The sequence below is a fragment of the Arachis ipaensis genome, chromosome B10 (genome assembly GCF_000816755.2).
Source record: "Arachis ipaensis cultivar K30076 chromosome B10, Araip1.1, whole genome shotgun sequence".
Taxonomy (NCBI): Eukaryota; Viridiplantae; Streptophyta; class Magnoliopsida; order Fabales; family Fabaceae; genus Arachis; species Arachis ipaensis.
Genome location: NC_029794.2, coordinates 28050896 through 28061876, shown reverse-complemented (window position 1 = coordinate 28061876; position 10981 = coordinate 28050896). Strand labels below are relative to the sequence as shown.

General features: G+C 44.1%; 1 protein-coding gene across 1 annotated transcript; it reads right to left on the bottom strand.

Moving 5' to 3' along the window:
• LOC107620456 lies at nucleotides 8618–10384 on the bottom strand. The gene has a single exon (XM_016322613.2). It carries the CDS (start codon nucleotides 10382–10384, stop codon nucleotides 8618–8620), a length of 1767 nt encoding a protein of 588 aa, XP_016178099.2.

The window sequence follows — 10981 nt, the reverse complement described above, 5'->3', positions numbered from 1 at the left end:
ATTTAAATTATATCTTATTTAATTTTAAATTTTTTATTTTGTAATTTAAAAATCTTTCAAATGGTTATATTTCTTCAATCAAATTATAATAATTTAAATTAGATTAGATTAAAAAATAAATTTAATCCATACAATGTAAATTACAATCGTTTTAATCAATTAGATTATATTGAAATACAACATTAAATCGATACAATTTAAATCGTAATAATTGTATCAATTTTATCTTATAAATCGATCTAAATAGTATTATAAATATTTTTTATTTTTCAATAATTTGATATTTTTGCCACTATAATAATATTTTTGTTAGATATACATTAAAATTAGTCTTTAAAATTAGCCACTAGCATAATATTACATGTTAGAATATAAAATACACATTACAAATTAGTTAAATAACACATATATTTAAATATAAATAATACATATTAATACCTGATTTTTGTGGTTAAATTTAGTGTAAATATAGCATTTTTGTTATAATAAAATACATATCAATCGTTTAAGAAATGCAAGTAAGTATAAATATAAATATAAATTTTTTTATTTTTTAAAGTTGTTTAATGGCACATTTATAAAGCTATTTTCTTTATTATATTCCACATTCATAATACTATAAAATTCATGTTTTACATATAGGAAAACATATGCTCATATGCCAAAAAATGTAATTTGATCGTTGCTCTCTTTTTATATTTATTTCTATTTCAAATTATTAAATTTTATACGATAGACCTTTGTTCTTTAAAAATAACACAACTAATATAAGAGAGTGCATTGCATATTTAGTCAGCTATCCAATTGTTTGATTGAGTTTTTAATTTTTTGATTAAGGTGATCAATTATCAAACGTTTGGATTTACAAATAAAAGAAAAGAAGTAAAATAGAAAAAGAATGAATAATAAAAGACGTTGTAATAATTGAAATAAAAATAAAGAAATTTAACTTTCTAAAAATTTTGAAATTAAAGAATATAACCAAAGTGATAAAGAAAAAGAAAATGAAAGTAAACTAAAAAATAAGACTTAAGTCAGTAAGAATTTTAACATATTAAAATGAATTTTGATTGAAAAAAATATTTGAATATTAGAGTATTTATAGAATTGTAGATTAAACTTAGATTTTTTTTTTTTTTTGGAAATAACTTTAGATAATCATGAGTGATATTTTTTTATAGAGTAAAAAATTATCCTTATGTTTAAGGCCGTTATTACGTTAATAGTGGTAATTGAAATAGTTGATCATCTAATCTGTTTTTTAAATTGGATCACACATAAATTGTGGTAATCCATATCTAAATCGGTCCGATCTGTATAAATATTAAATAACATCATACAATTAAGATTTGTTATTTGAACTTTTGAAATATGACAAATTTCATATTATTTAAAAAAATATGAAATATGACAAATTTCATATTTTTTTAAATAATATGATAAAATAATTAAATTACCTAAAATTTGAAAAGATAAAAAATTAATTTATCTTCTTATATTATTTAAAATTAATTTATCTAATTTGTACAAGATGTCTATGGTACGGGTTGAGAGATGGATCGGGAACCTGCGGGTCGAGGCGGATGCCGGATCGCTTGACTGGAGCAATGGAGGGGAGGTACCTGCAAAGACACTCCGACGTTCAAGTCAGAATGGATCTGAGAGGTATAAGGTGTGAGGAATGAATGAATACCTGGAGGGATTTGGATCCTCTATTTATAGGTGATGATGGACATCTTATCTTATCTTATTTGACTAAGATAAGGGAGACGTTTTGAATTCGAAAGTTGGTTAGGAGTTCCAGAGGGCCGGCTTCGGGCCTTCTAGAAGAGCGGGGCGGGTCAGACCCGGGTATCCGGGTCTGGGTTTGATCCCGGGTCATGGATCCGTGGATCCGTAACAGTTGCCCCGCAGCGGGAGAGCGAGCAAAAGTCGGTTTCTCGCTGGAAGATGTGGTTTTGACCGCGAGCTAGGTCTTTAGTTCTTTTTCGGATAGTCGTTTGCTTTTCGGTTCCGGGATTATTAGGATCCGTGGGTTGGATCCATAATAGTTGCCTCCGCAGCAGAAGGACGATCGAGGTCGGTCTTTGTTGCTGGGAGGTACGGTCTTGGTCGTTTCCTCGGTGCCTCGGTGATGGTTTGTGTTTTGGGGCTCGGTTCGTTTTCTGCACCGTTTGTTTGGTGCGATCCTTTCGTTTCCTTGTGCCCGTTTAATTATTCGAGGCGTATTTTTTGGTTTCCCGAAGGAGCATTTATTGCAGGGGATACATTTCTGTTTTTGCCCTTCTGTGCCATGCTTATTCCTTGGGTAATTTTGTCTTTTCCCTTTCGGGGTTTAAAACCATTTTGGTTCCCATTTTCCTTTTTCTTGTTGCTTTTTCTGATGCTAAGTGTACAAGAGTACTTTCCCTCTGTTCTGGCGCTGTTCTGTGTTCCTGGTTGTGCTTTTGGTTGTGCTCTTGTCTTCCTGCCTCCCAAGGATATTTTTGAGTTTCGCTCCGCATTGTCAGGTTAGTCTTCTTCTTTCTTTACTTGTTTTGTTGTCATTTTGTTCCTGTTTGCTTTTGCATTTCTGTGTTAGTGGATTGGGGTTGTCTTTCCTTTTTTTGGGTGGTGGGTTTCATAGGAGGGATGAGCACCGCAGTGGGTTAGTGGTATTCCTTGTAGTTCCCCCTTTTCATTTTCTTCCGTGTAGTTTGGGCTGATTGGTGGTGCTCATCGATGTTTTAGGTATGGCGCGTCGAAGGTCCGAGGGTGTGAGGACTCCGGTGATGCCAGCGGGGGGTGTCCCTGCCCTATACTCCTGGGTGACTAGTGATGTGTGGGGGACGCCGTCGCGGATGACGGAGGCGGACCTCCAACGGCTTCGTGATGAAGGGGCCGTTTGCGGGGGTGGTGACGTCGAGCGTCATTATGAGTTTTCCGTCCCGGGGTTGACGAGAGAGTTTGTTACACTAACTTGGACTCGCCGACCGTTCCGGATTGGCTGTGGGTGTATGAGGCAATGTTCACCCGTCTTGGCGTACGGCTGCCCTTTTCCCCTTTCGTTCAACAATTGTTGAGCTGATGTTTCGTGGCGCCGTCCCAGCTTCATCCGAACAGTTGGGCGGCGATCTGGACCTTTGAGCTTGTTTGCGAGTTTTTGGAGCTTCCGGTGTCTGTGAATGTGTTCCTTTTCCTCTTCTTGTGCACCCTTCCTACTAAGGAGGGAAAGCACAAGAAGGGGTATATGTCTTTTAGGGCTCAGCCTTATCGTCGGGTTTTCGGCCTATATGAAGATTCTTTCCATGGGTTTAAGAGTGGGTATTTCAAGGTTCGTCCTGCAGCGGGGCATCATCCATTCTGGCTGACTTTGGAGGGTGGGAGGCAGTTCCCCACGTATTGGAATTTTGGGGCGGGGACGTCCGTTCTTACCCGGATGACACAGGATTTTTTTACTGCGGAAGATCGGGATGTTGCTCTCGTTTAATGGCAGTTGTTTGGGGAGCGTCCTCTGAATCCCAGGGATGTGATAGGGGACCCGGTTGCTTGTCGGGCATATGTCGGTGTGTGATTTTTTTTTTTTGCGTTCCGAGTTTGGTACTTATTCTTTCTTCTTCTTTTAATTATTTTGTAGTTGAGATGGCTGGAGGTTTGACAACTCTTGCTCGGTTGAAGGCTCAATTGTCTCAGGAGACTTCTTCTGACGGTACTTTCTCCACACCGAACTCACGACCTACTGATGATACGAGAGCCGTTGCAGAGGATCTCGTGTTGACCGAAGGTGGTACCGACGGGTCAGGTCGGGGTGTGGAGGCTGATGATGATGTGGTTGTGGTATCGCCGGAGGGTGCTTCCCGGAAGCGGAAGCGGTCGGAGGACGTTGATAGCAGAATATGGTGGAGGGGGAGGGTGCGGTCCCGTCCGTGATGGATCGCCGCTTTGAAGCTCCTGCTTTCATTGATGAGTACCTAATGCCGGGCACAGAGGATTTTTTTCGTGAGTGTGATGTGACTTTCCAGGCTAAGTCCCTCTATCGTTCTCTCCTCCGCTCCGCTGTGATTGTTCGGAAGGCCGAGCCTGTGATGGCTCAGGTAGGCCTTCTGGATAAGAAGTTTCGCCAATCCCAGGCCAAGGTGGTGAGGTTGAAGGGGTTGCTTGCTGACGCCGAGTCGGCGAGGGAGCGGGCAGTGAAATCTTCCGAGGAGTCTGGTGCCGAGATCCTTCGCCTTTCCGAGGTTGAGACTTCTCTTTTGTCTCAGCTTGGGGAAAAGCGGAGGAAGGCTTCGGATGCCGAGTCCCGGGCAGCCGTGCTCTTGGCTGATGTTGGTACGCTGAAGGGTGAGGTGGATGGTTTAAAGGCGGAGGTCGTGGTTTTGAAAGAGGAAAAAGCTGTGTTGCTTGCCGATGTGAAGGAAGCTATTGCTGCTACCGAGGAGACAATGAGAGCTCAAGCTTTGGTGTTGGTGCCTGGTGCGGACGTGTCTGTGATGGGAGCTTTCAAGACTGTCCTTGATGGCGAGATTGTTGACCTTGAGTAGTTGTAATTATGAACTTTTTGGTTTTTGTTTTTATGGATTTTGGCCGTGTGGCCGTGTAATCGTGACTTGAAGTTCGTTTTATGTTTTTATGGATTTTGGCCGTGTGGCCGTGTGATCGAGACTTGAAGTTCATTTTACGTTGCTTGGGCCGTTTGGGCCTTTTTGTATATTCCGTTTTAAGCCGTTCTTTCTTTATCTCCTTTGTTTGGGTTAGCAGACCGTCGTGAGGTCAAATTTTTGTGGATATCCGTATCTAGGGCCCGGGGGGTGATCGGTCCCCCAGTTTTGGCCGTGTGTTTATTTCGTTGTTTAGGAAAATAGCTTTGATGTAATTTTATTGATGGTTGGGCCTCGTTAAAACCCTCCGTCTTTGGGGAAAAAAAGTACCCGGGAAAGGCCCGACGAGGTCGATCCCCTAGGTGCCGAAGGGACGCTCTGCCGATATGATGCTGAGCTGGTGCGGGGCGGCCTGGTGGATGTTGGCGTGCCTTTGGCATTTATCGCAGTTTTTTACCAACTGCATGGAGTCTCGGATAACCGTGGGCCAGAAGTAACCTACCCTGATGATTCTTTGGGCTAGGGTTTTACCTCCGATGTGGTGGCCGCAACAACCTTCATGGATTTTGCGGAGTATGTACTCTGTGTCCCCGAGTTCGACGCATTTGAGCAGGGGTTGCGAGAATCCGCGCTTGTATATGTGTCCTGCGATAACTGTGTAGTTGGCGGCTTCCCTTTTTATCCGTTTTTCCTCTTTGGGGTCTTCTGGTAGTGTTCCGTCGAGGAGGTACTGCAGGATAGGGTAGGTCCATGATCCTTGGCTGGAGAGTGTCAGATAAGCGTTAGTCGTTGTCAATATGGACGGCGACTTGACGACTTTCTGAATTAGTGATTTGTTGCCGTGTCCTGGTTTGGTATTGGCTAGTTTGGAAAGTAGGTCTGCCCTGGCATTTCGTTCCCTAGGGACGTGTTGTATGGTAACGTGTTCGAACCCTTCTTTTAGTTCGTTTACCTTGGCGAGGTATTGTTGGAGTAGGGGATCTCGTGTCTGGTAGTCTCCGTTAATTTGGGAACTGACTACCTGTGAGTCGGTACTCACTTTCAGGACCTTTGCTCCGACTTCCTTGGCTAGGGCTAGGCCTGCCAGGAGGGTCTCATATTCTGCCTGGTTGTTTGAAACTAAGAACTCGTATCGTACTGATTTTTCGATCGTGACCCTGTTTTGACTTTCGAGTATGACTCCGGCGCCTCCATAGGTGACGTTTGATGAGCCGTCGACGTGTAGTTTCCATGATTCGGGGGTGGAATTTCCCGGGGTCATCTCGGCGATGAAATCGGCCATGGCTTGTGCTTTGATTGCATTTCGGGGTTTGATAAACCACTATTTCATGGTTTATCTTGTGCTCAATTGAGTGATTTTTATCAACACTTTACCCACTTATTCATACTATTTGCATGGTTTTATATTTGCCTTCCTAATTATGTGCTTTGATTGAAAACATGCTTCTTTGATCTTATATTTGCTTATTATTAATCCTCTCTTATTACCATTAGATGCCTTGATATGTGTGTTAAGTGTTTCAGATATTATAAGGCATGACTGGCTTGGAGGATAGAAAGGAAGCATGCAAAAGTGGAAGGAATACAAGAAGTTGGAGAAATTGCTAAGCTGTCCAGCCTGACCTCTTCGCACTCAAACGGCTATAACTTTTGCTACAGAGGTCCAAATGACGTTGTTCCAGTTGCGTTGGAAAGCTAACGTTCAGGGCTTCGATTTGATATATAATATGCTATAGTTCCCCTGACGCTAGGTGACGCGACCGCGTGATCCATGCGGCCGCGTCGCAGTGACGGAAATCAGCGCGTTTTGAATTCGCAACCAGCGAATTCTGGACTGTTTCTGACCCAGTTTGCGGCCCAAAAAACACAGATTAGAGGCTATAAAGTGGGGGACTGCATTCATTCATGAGGAGGCTCTCATATTCATAATTTTAGGAGTAGATGTAGTTTTAGAGAGAGAGGTTCTCCCCTCTCTCTTAGGATTAGGATTTAGGATTTCTCTTAGTTTTAGGAGTGCCTCTAAATCCCAGGTTCAATGTTCCTTTAATTTATGTTTCTCTTTTATTTTGATACTTTTATTTGCATTTGATTTATGTTGCCCAATTAGCTTATGAACTTTTCATGATTAAGATTTGAATGTTCTATTTATTATAATTCGAGGTATTTCAGATTCAAGATTTCTTTCTTTTATTTATGTTACTGTTGCTTCCCATCTGAAGGCATTTTTATTCCAGTAAATTTACTTTTCCTCTTTTGGTCTTGGTTAAGGAATTAGTAACTCAGGAGTTATCCAACTCAATATCATAATTGTTATCTTGCCAATTGGCTTGAACTTCAATAATCCCAATCTTTTCTTAGGAAATAAATAGGATTCGAAGATCAAACCAATTTGTCCCTTGATCTTCCTTTGCTTTAGTAAAGGTTAACTAAGTGGAATTAAGATTCAACCTCCATTGTTATTGATAAGGATAACTAAGTCTGGACTTCCAATTTCTTATACCTTGCCAAGAGATTTTATTATTATTATTTTATTTTACTTATCATATAACATATTCCCACCTTACTTCCAAACCCCCCAATTTACAATCTTCATAACCAATAATAAGAACATACTTCCCTGCAATTCCTTGAGAAGACGACCCGAGGTTTAAATACTCGGTTATCAATTTTAAAAAGGGGTTTGTTACTTGTGACAACCAAAACGTTTGTAAGAAAGGTTGATTGCTTGGTTTAGTAACTATACTTACAACGAGAGTTTGCTATAACCTCTAAACCATCAATCTTCAGTTCTTCAGGGTTCGAACTTGATCTGGAATTAGGATAGTTCGATGGACCACGCTAGCATTCTTCCCACTAGGTCGGGTTTTTGTAGTACCTGTTTGACCGCTTGGTCAGTTCGGACTGTCACTGGGTGAGCCTAGAAGTATTGTCGCAGGCGCTGAGAGGCCGTGAGGAGTGCGAAAGCTAACTTTTCTAGGCGCGAGTAGTGAGTTTCCGCATCTTGCAAGACTTTACTTATAAAGTATATGGGTTTTTGTTCTTTCTTCTTGTTTTCGCGGATGAGTGCCGTTGCGAGTGTTTCTTCCATTATGGAGAGGTATAAGTAGAGGGTCTCCCCCGTTTGGGGTTTGGCGAGAACTGGCGGTTCCGCTAGGACTTTCTTGAAATGTTAGAATGCTTCCTCGCATTCCGTTCCCTATTTGAAGGGGGCTCCTTTCTTTATCAGTCTGAAGAAGGGGATTGCTTTTTGAGCCGATGCTCCGAGAAAGCGGGATAGCGCCGTCAGTCGGCCGGTGAGCTTTTGGATGTCGTTAAGGTTTTTTGAGTTTGTCATCTCAAGGACAGCGCGACATTTCTCCGGGTTTGCTTCAACTCCGCGTTGTGTGATCATAAAGCCGAGGAACTTCCCTGCCTCCATCCTGAAGGCGCATTTTGCCGGGTTGAGTCGCATTTGGTGCTTTCGTAGGGTGTTCATTATGACCTTGAGGTCGCTGATGAGTTGTTCGCCGGATTCGGTCTTGGCGAGCATGTCGTCTATGTAGACTTCTAATTTTGTTCCCGACAGGTTTTGGAATATCTTGTTGACGAGCCGTTGGTACGTGGCTCCGGCGTTCTTTAGGCCGAAGGGCATGACTGTGTAGCAGTATGTCCCTTCGGGGGTGATGAATGCTATTTTTTCCTCGTCGGGTCGGTGCATAGGTATTTGACTATACCCGGAGTATGCGTCCATGAAGCTGAGGTACCGGTGTTCGGATGCGGCGTCTACCAATCCGTCGATATTTGGCAGGGGGAAGGCGTCTTTTGGACAGACTTTATTGAGGTCCGTGTAATCGACGCACATTCACCATTTCCCGTTGGATTTCTTAACTAGCATGACATTCGCCAGCCACGTTGTGTAGGGTAGTTCCCTGATGAAGTTTGCTTCGAGCAGGGCTTTTACTTGTCTTTTGACCGCGGCTGCTCGGTCTGGGGACATTTTTCGTCTCCTTTGTGCCACAGGTTTGGCTTTGGGATCTACGGTTAGTCGGTGGGACATTAGGTTAGGGTCTATTCCGGGCATGTTGGCTGGTGTGAACGCGAACAAGTCCCTGTTTTGTCTTAGGAACTGGGAGATTCCTGTTGATGAAAGTGTATTCGTCCTTGGTTTGCCCTATTTGTAGCTTTTCCATGTCGCCTTCGGGTTCTGGCCTAGGTTGGCCGTCTTGCCGGGCGTCCAGGTCGGTTAGGAATATCCCAGCTGTGTCGCGAGATTTTTTCCGTAAAGCTAAGCTGGTGTTGTCGCATTCTGCCGCGATTTCCCGGTCTCCATGGATGGTGCCGATGGAGCCATCTTCCGTTGTGAACTTCATAAGGAGGTATTTGGTAAAGATGACGGCGGGGAAGTCGTTCGTTGTTTTTCTTCCGAGGATGACGTTGTAGGCAGTGGAGTCTTTTAGGACCACGAACTCGAATAGAATCGTCTTTCTTTGGTTTCCGGACCCTATGGTAAGGGGGAGGGTAATGGAACCGTCTGGTCTGAGGAAGTTGTCACCGAGTCCCGTGACGCCGTTACGGTGCGTTTGAAGATTGTTGTTGTGGAGCCCGAGTTTGTCGAAGGCTCCTCGGAAGAGGATATTGGAGTCTACGCCGGTATCCACCAGTATTCTTCGTACCAGTCCTGTTCCGATTCTTGCCGAGATGACAAAGGGTGCGTCATCGGCTGAGGTGCCGTGCTGGCAGTCCTCGGGTAGGAAGGTTATCGTGTTGTCGGCGGTGTTAGTTGAGGTTTGGTTTTTGACGGCCAGAATTTTGAGGTCCTTTTTTAGTGTTGATTTTGACTTACCTGATACATCTTTACCCGTGATAATGTTTACTATTATGGTTGGGTCGTCATCCATGCTTTCCCTAGGCGGGTGTTTTTGCGATCTCGAGTTGCGTCCTTCTCTATCCGGTGACCTGTCTCTTTCTGCTCGTTTTGGTTCTCTGATGATTTTGGCGAACTCTGGTAGCTTGCCGTCTCTGATGGCTTGTTCGAGGGCGTCTTTAAGGTCGAAACAGTCTTGTGTCCGGTGTCCGAAACCTCGGTGGTAGTCGCAGTAGAGGGTTTTATTGCCGCCCGTTCTTTCTTTAAGTTGCCGGGCTTTTGAGATGATACCTCGGTCTGCAATTTGGTGGTATATTTCGGTAATTGGGGATGTTAGGGGTGTGTAATTAGAGAACTTGCCGATTCTGGGTGGTCGGTTTGTGTTTGTTGTTTTGGGGTGGTCCCTTTGAATTTCTCTGTGTGGTGGGTTATGCCGGGGTGCGGGGTTGCCGTGTTGGGCGTTGTTATGCTGCCGCTTGTTGGCCGCGACGACCTGGCTGACCTCCTCATCGTTGATGTAATTTTTGGTGACGTTCTGGATCTCGTGCATTGTCCATACTGGTTTGGTAGTAAGGTGCTTGCGAAAATCTTCGTTCATGAGCCCGTTGGTTAGACAGAGGCTTGCGACGGAGTCCGTGAGTCCATCGACCGTTAAGCATTCGTCATTGAAGCGGTCGAGGTATTTTCTTGTGGACTCGTCTTGTTTCTGTGTGACCCCTAGTAGGCTGATGGGGTGTTTAGCTTTAGTAATTCTGGTTGTAAATTGGGCCATGAACTTTCGCGAGATATCGTGGAAACTGGTTATGGATCCGTTAGGGAGGGCGTTGAACCATTTGATTGCCGACCCGGCTAGGGTTACCGGAAAAGCTGTGCATCGGACAGCGTTAGCCGCGCCTTCTAAGTTCATCCTGGCCTCGAAGGCCGTTAGGTGTTCCTGAGGATCTTTGGTTTCGTCATACTTCATGTCCGTGAGTTTGTCGAAACCTTTGGGGAGTTTTGCTTTTAAGATTCTTGCCGTGAAGGGGGTGGCTCCCATTATTGTGTGATCGTTCCTTGTACGCTTGGTTTCTCGGTGTCGTTGGTCGTTGTCCGTGTGAACAGGGTCACGGGAGGTACTGCGGTCGTATCTTTTGCTGTGTCGCCGTTCTGGCGATCTGTCGTGTCTTTGGTATTGCGAGGTGCTTCTATTGTGTCTTTTGGCGTGTCGCCGTTCTGGCGATCTGCCGTGGCGAGATCTGGATCTGGAGGTCGCGTGACTTCCATATTCGGCATTGTGCTTTTCCTTGGTGGCGATTCATCCCTCGAGTTCCTGTACTCGATGGTAGAGTTCTTGGATTATTTGGGCTGACCTGTCCTCTAGGTTCTCGAGATGTCAAGTTTTGGTGACGACGGGGCCGTCTTCTTTGTTATGGATGACGCTTGCTATCCTTCCGTGGGGTATGGCTTCTTGGTGTTCGGGAGTAGGGTTTCGTGTTCTGGAGTCGTCTTGGCAGCTGATGGAGTGCTCTTCAAATCCGTCCATCATTCCGGCTCGACCGGTGCCGGTCCCCACAGACGGCTC